Here is a 15,771-nt window from a genome sequence, read left to right as displayed (position 1 = left end):
ACTGTCGCTAAACTGACGTCATTTCCTTGAAGATGCTAGCTGTCCTCCATCAGTAGATTTTTAACCAACCGGTTGTATGGCCAGACATCGAACAACACAGTGGACCAAGGCTACGCCAAAAACCTGGCTTTGAGACATCGCATGTGTGTGATTGATTCAACATTGATGCCAAACTGAACTCAGCAATACGAGATGGCTGTTACAAAGAGGATTTGCTCCGGGTCACCCAGGTAAGATTGCTTGCGCATCACTACGATCTGTCAAGCCAGTTAGAGTGAGGAATGTCAAAATCTCAGTTAGTTGTTGCATGATGTCAAATCATCACAAAATGGAGGCATACCCCCTATATTGTTCAAAGATGCCACCCCTAATTTTTGTCCCATGCTTTTGGCAATGATCTGGGATATCCCATTCGAAATGGCTAGGTGGAATGAAACATCATGCAGCATCAGGACCATTCCTAAAGAGACGATCACACGCCCTTGCGTCATACACAGGGATAGTTCAATGTAGACGACGTATCTCTCTATATTGTGTACGCACGTATCTATTATTTTGGAGGAAAAAAAATCAACTGATGATGGTTTGATTTCCATTTTGCAATGTGCGCTTTAGGAGGGCTATGCCTACTCACCACTGTCCAAGTTATTGTAGGCGTCACCACTACGCAGGCACATTGTAGTATAATTAAAACAGCAATTGTTATAGATTGTATTAAATCAACACCCATTGTACAGTACATTTAGCCTACATCGATCCTAAGTGGGAGAGAAGTAGCCTATTGTATTTAGAAAATAGGCTAGGGAAGACAGCCAATAGGCCTGCCTATTCATTGTTGTGTTTTTAGAATATTTAATTTGAGTTTCTCTCAATAAGATGCCATGTACAACAGAATACCCCGCATTATTCATTACGTGAATGTATGACGATTTCAATACAAAATGACGCATTAATTGCCTTAAAATAATGATCTACAAAAATAAAAATTCTGAGCATGAAAAATGTTTATTTAATTGACTAGTTTATTTTTTGCCCTGATACACCATGACACCAATCAGAGACGAGACCACCATTTCACAATTCCTAAGCACTACTAGACAGACTAGTTTGTGACTCACAGGTGCGCTGCTACTGTACTTTTTTTGGGTACAATTTCAAATACGGGGCGTGTGCTTCTTGCGAGGTTGGCAACAGGAGGCGATGATAGGCTAGGCGGGGAGTGGAAGCGCTGGGGAATGTTGCTGTGTCGGGTTCTTCCTGGAGTTTGCTGTTACAGAAAAGTCTCTTGGTAGCCTGCATTTCTCGTAGACTTTTCTAAATAGGCCACACAAAAAAAATTCTGTGCGTAGGCCTACCTGTCGACAGGTAAGACTTTTCATGTAATAAACTTGTCGACAGGTTTCTTTTAGAGAGCCACGGAGTTGATACATTGTTACAGTTCAGTTGGTAAGCAACATGCAGCATTTTCATATCAGGAATAGAACTTCAAACTATTGCCAGAAACAGAAACTGCAGGCGCATCACCGTAACTTCTACCGACGTTTTAGCGTTACAATCAAATACGGCTAGTAAGGGTTGTAAATAAAATCCAGGAAGTGGAATTAAGTTAACACAATATCAATAGTATGATCTATGATTAAGTTAGAGGCATGGACCAAAGTTTTTTTAAATGACAACATACTGTAGGATTAAACTACAATAGCTATCGAAAACCCTTCTCCGTGTGTAGGGTTTTCAGCGGTTACATTCGCCAACTGTTGGCTTCATCTGAACTACAATTCTGATAGTGTTTTAATGTTTAGAACGATAATCATCGCGTTCAAATCGGTTTTCGAAACATGCTGATATGCCCCGTATCTTTCATATCAGCAAGAAATAATCTTTAAAAATAAAAATATACTTATTGTAGCAGTTTTGCACAGATCCACAAGCTATATGTGCCTCCATTTGTAGAACTACTCTTCCTTCCCAGTTACCCTTACACGCAGGTGTTCAGAGCAAACTAGATAGCTAATTAACACCGGTGGCTGCCTAGGCCTTCGGTCTGTCTTTCGTAAACAAGTGAAATGACATGGAGATATGGCCTTGTGGGAATCCTAACCCTATAAAGATGTGTAGTAATTTAACCTTAAAAAACATTTGATTTCTCACTAATATGAAAGATACATTTGTTATTTTTCCAAGCCTATACAGACAGTATAAAATGTAGCTATCAGCATTCACTCTCCTCACACATACGTTTTAACAGTTAAGAAGTCTCGATTTTCTAACTTCCCCATTTGGCCCCTTTTAACTGAGGGAGAGTATCAGGCATGCATAATTCTAGCCCTGATAACAATGACACACAGCACTCTCATTGTTCCTGAACTCAGTTCGCCACCGATCTGATCATACATTTGTTCCTGTTTGCTCCTACTGTGATTCAGTCCGAGCGTAGGAGCAAATTATAGGCCATAATGGAAACAGCTCTGAATGTAGCTAAGAGTTGTTGAAATTGTGAGTTTTTTCAGTGAATTAAAGTCCAAACACTATCAGTTGTTTTCATTTAATTCATTTCAGGTTGTGCTTTACTTAACAATTTGAAATGATGGCTGAAGGTTTCTTGGCTCTGTCCTATTTGAGTAGAATCATTCCCCTGTGCACCACTGATAGAATCCCCGGCACTTGATTGCAGCAAAAGGAATGTAATACAAAGTCTTTATAATCTTGGGTTTGATTATATTATTTATTTAGAGCGTGAAATATTGCCCTTTCAATGTTGATTGTTCCAAATAAAAACATTTCAGGTAATACAGAATGGGATTACAGTACGTACACATCTACATAATTAATCTGAAAGCAATGCTACACTATTCTGCAATTCAATTTCCCTACTAGGCATCCTTTGTGATGTAAGTCGGTAGAATTAGAATTAAGATTTTAATTCCATGAGAAAGTGATGTAATTTCCTGGGTATGTATTTTGTGTGAACAGGCAGGAGCATGTGGACATCCTGTTGTAGCTGGTCCTGTTTGGAACCAACCGCCACAGTGGAAGAAAACGGCAGCTCATGGCGCCAGGCCTACACAAACTCGGGCAACAGCCAATCCCAGATCTCTCCCGAACTTTTGTGCAAGGCCTGCGGAGGCCATTTTGACACCATCGCTATAAAGGTAAGAGGCACTGAACCAATGGGTAACAGCTTGATTAATATTGTAAAGGAGGGCCTGCTGGCCAGCTCTCATCTGAAATGTGGGTAGCAGAGTGTGACTTGAAACTCTGGAACAGCATAGACCCAAGAGGATTTGATACAGATAAGCTGCTACAGACTCCAAAGTAACAGATTTGCTTGTCAACAGAATTACTAGAATTTAGACTTTTATGATTCACAGATTCACTATATCAGTAACTGGGCCTGTATTAGTCAGTCTTAGAACACAGTGATGCTCACATTCTGGATTGTCAAATACAGCACTAGTCGACACTTCTACAATAGTGGCTGTATTTCTGAATCAATCAAAGCAGGAAGTTAAGGGCTGTTTAAATCACTAACAGATGTACACTAAAGTTCAAAAGTTTGGGCTCACTTAGAAATATCCTTATTTTTGAAAGAAAATTTTTAAAAAATTGTCCATTTAACATAACATCAGATTGATCAGAAGTACAGTGTAGACATTGTTAATGTTGCAAATTACTTTTGTAGCTGGAAACGGCTGATATTTTGTTCATGGAATATCTACATAGGCGTGCAGAGGCCCATTATCAGCAACCATCACTCCTGTGTTCCAATGGCACGTTGTGTTAGTTAATCCAAGTTTATAATTTTAAAAGGCTCATTGATCATTAGAAAACCCTTTTGCAATTGTGTGAGCACAGCTGAAAACTGTTGATCTGATTTAAAGAAGCAATAAAACTGGCCTTCTTTAGACCAGTTGAGTATCTGGAGCATCAGCATTTGTGGGTTTGATTACAGGCTAAAAATGGCCAGAAACAAATAACTTTCTTCTGAAACTCGTCAGTCTATTCTTGTTCTGAGAAATTAATAGTACCCGCAAAACACCAGTCTCAACGTCAACAGTGAAGAGGCGACTCCGGGATGCTGGCCTCGGCAGAGTTGCAAAGAAAAAGCCATATCTCAGACTGGCCAATAAAAGATTAAGATGATCAAAATAACACAGACACTGGACAGAGGAACTCTGCCTAGAAGGCCAGCATCCCAGAGTCGCCTCTTCACTGTTGACGTTGAGACTGGTGTTTTTTGCGGGTACTATTTAATGAAGCTGCCAGTTGAGGACTTGTGAGGCGTCTGTTTCTCAAACTAGACACTCTAATATATTTGTCCTCTTGCTCAGTTGTGCACCGGGGCCTCCCACTCCTCTTTCTATACTGGTTAGAGCCAGTTTGCGCTGCTCTGTGAAGGGAGTAGTTCACAGTGTTGTACAAGATCTTCAGTTTCTTGGCAATTTCTCACATGGAATAGCCTTCTTTTCTCAGAACAAGAATGGACTGACGAGTTTCAGAAGAAAGGTCTTTGTTTCTGGCCATTTTGAGCCTGTAATCAAACCCACAAATGCTGATGCTCCAGATACTCAACTGGTCTAAAGAAGGCCAGTTTTATTGCTTCTTTAATCAGAACAACAGTTTTCAGCTGTGCTAACATAATTGCAAAAGGGTTTTCTAATGATCAATTAGCCTTTTAAAATGATAAACTTGGATTAGCTAACACAACATACCATTGGAACACAGGAGTGATGGTTCAGCCATTTCCAGCTACAATAGTAATTTACAACATTAACAATGTCTACACTGTATTTATGATCAATTTGATGTGATTTTAATGGACAAAAAATGTGCTTTTCTTTAAAAAACAAGGACATTTCTAAGTGACCCCAAACTTTTGAACGGTAGTATAGGTTGGGTTTTTCTCGTCCAACAGGCCTTGCCCTTCTGACATGTTTGCCTGCCAGTTGCCACACACGATCTCATCTGCAAAGTAAACAACAGCCACGTGTTTATTTGCTTGTTATTACTGTACTTATATCTAGGGCTGTCCTGACTGGGGGGGATCTTGGTCTCCCAAAAGTCTTCTGTTCTTTCGACCAATCAAGTGGTCGACATTTTGGAACGTGCATTTTTATATATATATATACACACCCTATGTTTTTTAATAAAATCAACTATATTCTTGTCTGATGCTGTTTGATGAAATAAGACACAAATTACTCAAGAGGGAGCCAGAGATGAAGAGAAAAATGACTATCCTCCTCCTGCTGGCTTTCGTAGATTCTGCCATTACTATCTTCAAGTTGCCGGTAATAGGCTACACGAGGAGTCGGCAACCTTAATCATGTGGAATGCCAATTTATCTTACCATTTCTACCGAACTGCTTGCCACTTATGTTTTTCATATGCACATTTTTGTGGAACAGTTTCATTAATTTATAACGCCTTTGAATCTCAAAATCATTGTCATGTGGTTAATCAAAGTTCTAAATGACAATGATACAAACCTAAAAGTATTGCCAATGCCAACTATGTAAAAATAGCCTACATAAAGCCAACAAATAAAAACATTGCAGCCTGCAGGTAGAAAATATCTTGATAAAAATAAATATCCTATAAATCACATTGGCTACACATGGCCTGTCTGCAACGAACTTGAAACATTGTATCAACTAGTTGTGTCCAGCCTGAAGCTCTTGCTAGCAAACTTGGAACATTGTATAAAATATTTTGGGCACTCAGAATTTACTGCACCAGTGAGCTCGGGACAGACAGCTGTATAAGATCTCACCAGGCAGATCTGTTTTATGACGTTTCCACTCGATCAGGTTATCGAAAGATTTTTCTAATACATTGAGGAAATATTGTCATTCTCAATGGATGTAAAAATAGACTTTGTTTGCTTGCTGTTTGAGGGGAAGAAAGCTCCACAGCTCATTAGTTGTGGTGCGTTAAGCCAATCAGAAATACTATCAGATCCTCTAATGAGAACATTTATATGCCTATATTTGTGCGCAGGCCAGGTAGCCTATAGGCCTACTTCTATGCGTAATCAGGTGCGTGTCCTTACTCAACATTTGACTGTAGTGCTTCAAACAAAAGACAATGGACTAAATTGACAAAACTCGTAAATGGAAGGAAATAAACAAACTTGTTTCTCACAAGTGTAGCATAGGTTGTGGGCTCTGCAAACAACTCTGACAATGAGAATGGTAAAAGACTGGACTAATAATATATTGAATGCATTAACAGAAATTACCATAACCATACAAACATTGTAAATTAGGAATTGTTGGTAAATGTAGGCTACTACTGGTTATATGTAATGGGGAATTGATAGACACTAACAATCAAGGCAAACGATTCACACAATGAGGTTATGAAACAATGAACGTGCACAAATTGGCGGGTGAGATACTTGTGTTGTGCATCTTAGCTACACTCCCCTTCCTCTTGGACTGTGCCATTCCTGCGGCCTCCGCAATGGATTAGTTCACTGAGATGGGCGCGAATCCGACAGGTGTCTCGTGCCATAAAATGTTTTATATATATATATATATATATATTTGCTACTGCTTGACAAAAACAATCTCGGTCGACCAACAGCCTATCGACCAAACGATCTACCAGTCGACTAATTGGGGTCAGCCCTACTTACATCACCAGTTTACATGGAGGTAAGATCTCATCTTTGCTATAAATTTGCCAAGAGCTGTGGGCCAGAGGTGACAGTTATTTTTGCGATAAGTTTTTGAATAGTTTTTAGTACAGTATAGATGCGGTAAAGATGTAATGGAACGCAGACCGTGGGGGACAGGAGGACGCCGGATTGGCACACAGTCGACAAATCTCATCTAACAAAGTGAATATTCGTCAAATCCGTCATGATTGATGTATTGTAACAGGCCCACAATGTGGTTACTACATTTTATTTGGATATACAGTGCCTTGCGAAAGTATTCGGCCCCCTTGAACTTTGCGACCTTTTGCCACATTTCAGGCTTCAAACATAAAGATATAAAACTGTATTTTTTTGTGAAGAATCAACAACAAGTGGGACACAATCATGAAGTGGAACGACATTTATTGGATATTTCAAACTTTTTTAACAATTCAAAAACTGAAAAATTGGGCGTGCAAAATTATTCAGCCCCCTTAAGTTAATACTTTGTAGCGCCACCTTTTGCTGCGATTACAGCTGTAAGTCGCTTGGGGTATGTCTCTATCAGTTTTGCACATCGAGAGACTGACATTTTTTCCCATTCCTCCTTGCAAAACAGCTCGAGCTCAGTGAGGTTGGATGGAGAGCATTTGTGAACAGCAGTTTTCAGTTCTTTCCACAGATTCTCGATTGGATTCAGGTCTGGACTTTGACTTGGCCATTCTAACACCTGGATATGTTTATTTTTGAACCATTCCATTGTAGATTTTGCTTTATGTTTTGGATCATTGTCTTGTTGGAAGACAAATCTCCGTCCCAGTCTCAGGTCTTTTGCAGACTCCATCAGGTTTTCTTCCAGAATGGTCCTGTATTTGGCTCCATCCATCTTCCCATACATTTTAACCATCTTCCCTGTCCCTGCTGAAGAAAAGCAGGCCCAAACCATGATGCTGCCACCACCATGTTTGACAGTGGGGATGGTGTGTTCAACTGTGTTGCTTTTACGCCAAACATAACGTTTTGCATTGTTGCCAAAAAGTTCAATTTTGGTTTCATCTGACCAGAGCACCTTCTTCCACATGTTTGGTGTGTCTCCCAGGTGGCTTGTGGCAAACTTTAAACGGCACTTTTTATGGATATCTTTAAGAAATGGCTTTCTTCTTGCCACTCTTCCATAAAGGCCAGATTTGTGCAATATACGACTGATTGTTGTCCTATGGACAGAGTCTCCCACCTCAGCTGTAGATCTCTGCAGTTCATCCAGAGTGATCATGGGCCTCTTGGCTGCATCTCTGATCAGTCTTCTCCTTGTATGAGCTGAAAGTTTAGAGGTACGGCCAGGTCTTGGTAGATTTGCAGTGGTCTGATACTCCTTCCATTTCAATATTATCGCTTGCACAGTGCTCCTAGGGATGTTTAAAGCTTGGGAAATCTTTTTGTATCCAAATCCGGCTTTAAACTTCTTCACAACAGTATCTCGGACCTGCCTGGTGTGTTCCTTGTTCTTCATGATGCTCTCTGCGCTTTTAACGGACCTCTGAGACTATCACAGTGCAGGTGCATTTATACGGAGACTTGATTACACACAGGTGGATTGTATTTATCATCATTAGTCATTTAGATCAACATTGGATCATTCAGAGATCCTCACTGAACTTCTGGAGAGAGTTTGCTGCACTGAAAGTAAAGGGGCTGAATAATTTTGCACGCCCAATTTTTTTTTTTTCCAAGTTTTTGATTTGTTAAAGTTTGAAATATCCAATAAATGTCGTTCCACTTCATGATTGTGTCCCACTTGTTGTTGATTCTTCACAAAAAAATACAGTTTTATATCTTTATGTTTGAAGCCTGAAATGTGGCAAAAGGTCGCAAAGTTCAAGGGGGGCGAATACTTTCGCAAGGCATTGTATTGGCTGTTTTCGCTGCATAACATTTTGAAGTAGTCCATTTTCAGGTTTAGAAGAAGTGACTGCTAAATGCTAAGTCCCGTTCGAATAAGCTGGTAGCATAGCTAGCATAGAGAAATTGGTGGTGGTAGTCAAAGTTGTATTTAACGGCAATGCAGTTGATTGGTGACGATGACATGACATGTATTGGTTTTGACAAGCATTGTACTTAGATTTTTACATCAACGTAGTATGTGTAATTCACACTGTATAACAATAGCCTAAATGTTGGCTAATTTTGTTGGAGGGGACAATCAGAAGTTTCGGGATCTTTTCCCCCCATGGCATCTTTCCTCCATGCGTTTCCATGTCATTTCTATTGTTTTGGTCAAGGTCCATTGACCTCTTTACCGCATCTTTGGCGAACACTTTTGATTCAACTTCTCAACAATAAGGTTCTAGTCTAGTGCTCAGCTGGAACAAAAGGCTGTGTGGCGCACACACACACGGAGTGTTATTCTTTCAGTGACCGTTCATTTCTTGGTAAGAGTTTCACCCTCACCCTCTTGTCCTCCTTTCTCCCTACCCCAGCATGTCTGTGTGGACTGCAAGAAGAACTTCTGTGGCCGCTGCTCGGTGCAGCTGGAGCCGCCACGCCCGCGCCTCTGCCACACATGTCAGCGATTTCACGGAACCCTCTTCGACCGCGCCCAGTTGATGAGACTCAAGGTGTGTTGCTTTTCTTTTTGTATTTTTAAAAAATTTGAATGGGAAATAAACAAGGACACATGCAATAGGTTAAGCTACATATCAAACTACATATATTGTAGCTAAGTCAGGTGAAAGCTAAAGCAGTAACACTTTTCATTCTATTACTCTTATTTGTGTAATAACACTTTAATTACAATTACCAAATTGTATTAAGTTGTTGTCATGTTACATGAGTACATTAGTAACTGCATTATAAACATGGTAATGTAGTTGAGTTTATTTTATTACACAAGAGGAGTAGGAAAAATATAAATAGTGTGTGTCAGATGAAATTCAACAATAACCCCAAAAACTAGGTGCGGGAGCTGCGTGACTACCTCCACCTGCACGAGGTGCCCACCCAGACATGCCGGGAAAAGGAGGAGCTGGTTGAGCTGGTCTTGGGCCAGCAGACCCCGAGCACCAGCAGTGAGACTGTGTCCTCCCAGCCCGGGGCTCACAACAATGTCCCCTCCCCAGACACACCGTCCCCTCCCCAGACACAGGGCCCTACCAGCCCCGACACATTGAGCCCAGAGCAGCCAGAACAATCAGCCCCTGAGGCAGAATCAGAGCAGATCTCTGATGAGGAAGAAGAAGAGGAGGAGGATGAGGATGAAGAGGTAAACACTAAGTTCAAGGTTTTGGGATTGATGAATCAGTAGCTGTTAGATGGAGGGATGCCTACGACCACCAAGAGGATAATCGATGTCAGACAGCAGCAGAGACATCCAGAGACCACACAAAATGCAATGTTATTATGATTTTTTTTTTAATTCCCTGTTTTAAAATGTAGCATACCACTGTTGTTGACAAACTCAAAGATGTGGAAAAATATACACGGGCCAGACAAAAGTAAAAGAGACCAGACAAAATACACATTACTATTCTGACCCACCTCCATGGTTGTCCTGTTCCTGCAGTCATCGGACAGCGAGGAGACCCTGATGCCCGGCCGCAGAGCCTCTCTGTCTGACCTGAGCCGCGTGGAGGATATCGAGGGCCTGAGCGTGCGCCAGCTCAAGGAGATCTTGGCCCGCAACTTTGTCAACTACAAAGGCTGCTGCGAGAAGTGGGAGCTGATGGAGAGGGTCACCCGCCTCTACAACGACCAGAAGGACCTCCAGAACCTAGGTGAGCATTTCCAGGATGTGGTCATGTGAGGCTCATTTGGTAAAAGTGCTAGCAATCCCAGGGATGTGGATGCCATTTCCCGCTGCGGTCACATGTATTAAAAAATATGCACTCACTATAGGCTACTGTAAGTGTCTGCTAAATGGCATATACTGTATTATATCTGGGGATGATGTGGAATTTTATCCTGGATTTTTAAAAATTAATATCAGTTCAATTCTTTGTTTCTTTTTTCCAGTTTCAAATACAAAAAATGAAGAAGGTAAGGGTCTTGTTTCAAGTTCAAAAGACAAGAGAATCGGTGATGAAAACCATTTTACTGCCAAAGGGCTGGAACACAATTTGAGGAACACTTGAAGTTTATGTAAATCATACCATTGATCCCTAGTAACAATTTGGTCCCACACTGCTTAAATGTAACCTGTTATGGGCAACCTGCCAAATATAAAACTGTGAAAGATGACCCAAATAGAGTTATTTAGACCACACTCAATAGAGACCTCTCCTCTTTTCCATGTCGTTGTGCCATAGACCCTGCAGCTCCCAAGAGCCAGGAGGAGAACCTCTGTCGGATCTGCATGGACTCTCCCATTGACTGTGTGCTGCTGGAGTGTGGCCACATGGTCACCTGCAGCAAGTGTGGCAAGCGCATGAGCGAGTGCCCCATCTGCAGACAGTACGTGGTACGGGCGGTGCACGTCTTCAGGTCCTGATGCATGGCCACAACGAGGGACACAGTGGATACCAAGGACAACATGGCATTGCTGCCACCACTGCTCAGAGATGGCATATTTTACAAGAATACACTCCTCTGTAATGCACACTCTCACTCATTCAATCAGTCTTCCTCTTGCTGGCATTCCAGAGAAATAACCTGCCTCCACTTTTCTGGGTTCTCTGTTTTTCTACTCCACCTGAACCTATTGTTTCTACACTTTCAGCATTTTACAAGACCTCAATATTTCAGTACTATAACTTTGTTGTTCAAAAGAGTTAGGTATCATGTATTCACATTGGTGCCAGTCAGACACCAAACTATATTGGCACTTTGCATGGGAGGGCAGCAGTACCTTTTCAAATTCTGAGGTTATTGGGTAGAGATCATGTTTATTTCAACCCCACACACAGGCAAGGTTATATTGCATTTTTCTGTCTTTGCATTTGTGTGCACGGGGAAACAACTGCGTTCCATAGCTGAGAAACACAGGGCCTTACTAGAGAGGGCATCGACTAACAAGCAATGAATATAAAAAAACGTATTTGTTCTAGCAATGAATGAAATGCTGAATCTTGGTAAGAGAGGGAACATATTAGGCTACTCTGTTATGCATATCAATAGCAAAACAGAGTGGCCAGAATGGTGCTATTTGACTAGTGATTAACAACACTCGTAACAAAACAGAATGGCCAAAATGGTGCTATTTGACCAATGGAAGCAACACTCAGGGCCCCATTTTGACAGTGCAAGTAAGCGGTGTGTGTCGAGACCAAAATATCCAAAACCGTTTATTTCAAACCATATCGCCCCAAGCAAGGCTTGGATATGAACGTGCTAATATTTGATGCATGCAATGCAGTAGTTGTGAAATTGGTGCATTAAGTGCAGCATGGAGTACTTGAAGTGGTAAGGTCTGTTTTGCGCCCTCCAATTGTCACACTTAAAGTTCAGTACCTGCAAACCAGCTGTTCTGTTAATTGGTTTTGTGGTCCAGAGAGCTATCTTTAGGTTGCAGTGCACTTGCTAAGCATAGAACCCAGGCCTTATCTGTCTTATTGGCGATCCTTCAGACACATCTGTGTGGTGGTTGAACATAGCATCTTAGGAGTGGAAACAGCCCTTTAAACACAAGAGTCTGCTGGTAGCTCACTGAAAGTACTTGAGGAGGGTCAAGGAGGGGATAATGCTTGGCTTCATTCGCCCTTTTATGGTCAAATTACCCTTTTAACTTGCAGATATTGTATCAAAACTGGAACAGAACACGCATTGACTTGACGGTAGTAGTTAATAGTTCTTTAAATGAGCCACAATGGGGATTTTTTTCTGAAATGTAAACCCTACACAGTAGATATGCAGTTTCTTTTTTATTCTCTGCGGGTCATAAATTGTTTGAAGTTGGTTCCATGACCTTACCCCAAATGAGTTTTGGGGTAAAGAGAACTGACCTCGTTAGCAGAATGTCTCCATTCCAAGGCTCTCACCACCTCTCTCTTATCAGCAAGTGCCCCATAACAGAGTGCTCATTAACTTAGCGTACGTTGTGCACTGAATACACTCATTTCCTAATGACGAGTTGATTAAATGTATCTACTAGTTAAAAACAAATCAGTTTTCTGCAAATTTACTTTGTTTGTGGGGGTGTTTTTAAAAGCTAGAATTGATAATTGAAACAATAACAAAGAGCCACCCCGCCTCTTTCAGTATAAAGCTGAGGGATGGACATGGAGAAATAGAACCACTCTCAGATTCATAGACAGAGCTAAGGACTGACCATCCATGATATCAAAGTTATAGTTTTAACCATGTTTTAAGGCTATACAGTGTTTGTTTAGATTTACATTGTTTATACAAATTAAAGTAAAACAAGCTTATATTTTGGATTCTCATGGGGTATGACAAGTTAAACTAAGCTCATGAGGTATTTATACATTATAATCTTCAAGAATCAATGGGTATATATCATTCATTAAATGGATGTAGCAACTAAGGATTCTAGCTTTAAGGAGGATCTTGGTTAATTCTATTCCAACTCTAGGCAATTTGGTAAATGGATTGAGATTGAATTTATATGAAATTAGAGGCAATTTTATTACAGTGCATTTCTCAAATTGCCTGGAATTGAAATGGTTTGGCAGCCCTCGCAACTTTTTATGGAACATGTTTTAAAATTATAGAGAAACATAATGGTTTGCATTTAAATGGACTTTCTACTGTATATCTTGTTTTATAGCTAATGAATGTACCATAAAACGGATCATGAGGAAAATGCACTTATACTAATTAATGTGTCTGTTTTAGGGAATGCGTATCCACTGGGATAGACTCCGTTTATCCCAGATACTTGGTCTGCCTGAACTGAATGTAACTGGTTTAAGTTGTTTACAATAACAAAACCATTTCTTACTGTGACTGCCAAATTGCCAATATCGCAAATAGATTTTACACTAGTCCGTTTGATATGTCTTTTGTCAATAACTATGCTAATATCATGCAAGAACAATATGAATCATCTCATGTAGTTTGTGGAGAGCAGGTGAAACAAGATATGTCAGTGTCGTGAGACTAGCTCTGGATCTTTTCACAAACATCTCGTCACCCATCTTGTTTTTATCCTGGACATCAGTTTATACAAGCCAGGCCGTCAGTCAAGTCAGTTCTCTCTGAGGAGTGTTTTCTGTGCATGTGAAAACGTGTGTATACATTTAGCGAAACCCAACCCAAGATCTAAACATTCCAAACAGTAGAATGTACCTTAACAGAACACTCTTCAACCAAGAAAGCTAATATTTTCCACATATACTATAGCCCATGAACATGTGTAATGCTCCTTGAGTACCTGATTTAAAGGCAAGGTCTGATAGAGGTTCAGTGTAGATGTGTTCTCTATCAAATCATTTCCGGGTGATTGTTTTCATTTAAAATTGTCTAAAATAAATAAAAATAGCTTCTTAGCAAAGAGCAATTTCTCAAGCAATAATTTTGCTAGGACTCTGGGAGAGGTATGAGTGGGGAGGGGAAAATTGAAAATGTTATTATTGGCAGAGGTTTGGAACTTAACTAATTTACCCCATGGTGATGACACCATGGAAGGCCAAAACTCCCACCAAAACAGGCTAAAACTTCAGCCGTTTTTTTCAGACAGCTCTTACACTAAAAGGGTTATAATTTTCACACAGTATTATTCCAACCTCATTGTGGAAATGCGTATATATAAAACAAAGGAATATCATGTTTTTGACTGCACTGGGCCTTTAATAACAGTATATGAACTGTGTAGCAGATGACTAATTAGAATATTTAAAGAACTGTCTTCTAAATATTGCCTTCTCCCTGATGGTATTTCAATGGCCTTAAAAGGCACAAGATAAAACCTTAATGTCATGCGTGTGTGGGATGTTGGTGTCCCTAGTCTGCAACGAGAGTCCTGTAGTTCTTATTGCTGTCTGAGGACCTAGATATTAATATCAATTTGTTATTGGTGACTTTAAAATGGAGGTGTTTTGGTATTTGGAAGACTAATCAATCTACTATTGTGAAATGTTGGACGTGTTTAGAAAAATCAGACAATCTATCATATCTGTGATTCTTTAACAGTGAGTTATAATTTTGGCAAATGCCTTGCTATGGAGAGTTGTGCTAAAGGTGATTAACAACACCTCCACTAGTTATTAGATAAGAACACGGAAATTAGTCTGCACTATCCCACCCCAGGGGGGAAAAGGGTCATTATTAGCATATGAAGTTCAACTTTAATGGAAATATTTGCATGTGTTTTTTTTGGGGGGGGGGAAAGGAAGACTGCTCTGACAAAAGGCAGTTTGAAAACACTTGGAATGACTCATAACTGTATGTGTGGAGAAGTATTTGTGTTTCGTATACTCTGATGATTTAACTTTGTTCAACAACTGTGAAATTGTATATAATAATCCCATGCGACAGTATCATTTAAAATATTATTGAGCGTGTTGTACATTTGTCAAATTACTAGCATGGACTATTGCCTTTGTTGTAGTTTAAATATGTATTCAGTAGTATTGGCTAAATGAGCTAAATGCTGGATCAGTTCTTAACTACAATGGAAGCTAATAGGATTTATAAATCAGAAAAACCTATATTTTTGAAAATGTATTAAACATATTGATGTTCTTGTGCATATATTTTGTTGGACATTTTTTATATTGATAAAGATATAATAAAGTACCCCAACAGACTTATAAACTCCATTGGTACATTGGGATTTTCTATGACCATAGACTATAATTAAGCCTATGAAAAACCTCTAAAAAGAAAAATTGTGCAAAAGGAGATGTCAACCGCTTAATAGGTTTCTGGTTGTGATTGAATAATGTCAAAAGGTCAGTGATCCTTGGGATGTCCCTCCCTGCACTAAATCTGTCAACTTCAATGAGGTGACATCCCAATGATTCCGTATAGCAATGCATCAGTGCACCCAAAGAGGAAATCCAGAACAAAGACAGTAAAGTTTGAAGAAATCCCAGATCACACTTGTAGGCGAATCACGGCGACGTTGGCAAGCTAAATTTATGCGTAGAACCACGTCATCTGGTCTAAAAGTCTCGCACCGAACTGTACATATGCAGGCCATCAAATCAACGTCACTCCATTATAAAGTTGTTTTT

At 40.1% G+C, this 15,771-nt stretch overlaps 1 protein-coding gene across 4 annotated transcripts; it reads left to right on the top strand.

Annotated features, from left to right (window-relative positions):
• The first annotated feature begins 20 nt into the window (after positions 1-20).
• zgc:171740 (RING-HC_CARP domain-containing protein) lies at positions 21-15,349 on the top strand. 4 transcript variants are annotated; one of them, XM_090192479.1, is made up of 8 exons: positions 21-230; positions 2,974-3,152; positions 6,589-6,659; positions 9,121-9,258; positions 9,597-9,902; positions 10,203-10,413; positions 10,652-10,675; positions 10,945-15,349. In XM_090192479.1, exons 3-8 carry the CDS (start codon positions 6,654-6,656, stop codon positions 11,124-11,126), a joined length of 867 nt encoding a protein of 288 aa, XP_090048605.1. In that variant the 5' UTR covers positions 21-230; positions 2,974-3,152; positions 6,589-6,653; the 3' UTR covers positions 11,127-15,349. The 4 variants fall into 4 exon arrangements, with proteins under 4 accessions (XP_090048605.1, XP_021479424.1, XP_021479422.1 ...); XM_090192478.1 differs by lacking the exon at positions 21-230 and adding an exon at positions 1,194-1,365; XM_021623749.3 differs by lacking the exon at positions 6,589-6,659 and having other exon boundaries at positions 29-230.
• Positions 15,350-15,771: the final 422 nt, after the last annotated feature.

Source organism: Oncorhynchus mykiss, chromosome 12, assembly GCF_057628025.1.
Source record: "Oncorhynchus mykiss isolate SJ-2025 chromosome 12, ASM5762802v1, whole genome shotgun sequence".
Lineage (NCBI taxonomy): Eukaryota > Metazoa > Chordata > Actinopteri > Salmoniformes > Salmonidae > Oncorhynchus > Oncorhynchus mykiss.
The sequence above is the reverse complement of the archived record's forward strand: the minus strand, read 5'-3'. Positions and strand labels throughout refer to the sequence as shown.

Bases quoted from the DNA above. Each gene is read 5' to 3' on its own strand.
- zgc:171740 (XM_021623749.3), top strand. From the start codon at position 2,982: ATGTGGACATCCTGTTGTAGCTGGTCCTGTTTGGAACCAACCGCCACA. The intron at 9,903-10,202 runs GTAAACACTAAG...CTGTTCCTGCAG, and splicing joins AGGAGGATGAGGATGAAGAG to TCATCGGACAGCGAGGAGAC. The intron at 10,676-10,944 runs GTAAGGGTCTTG...GTTGTGCCATAG, and splicing joins AAATACAAAAAATGAAGAAG to ACCCTGCAGCTCCCAAGAGC.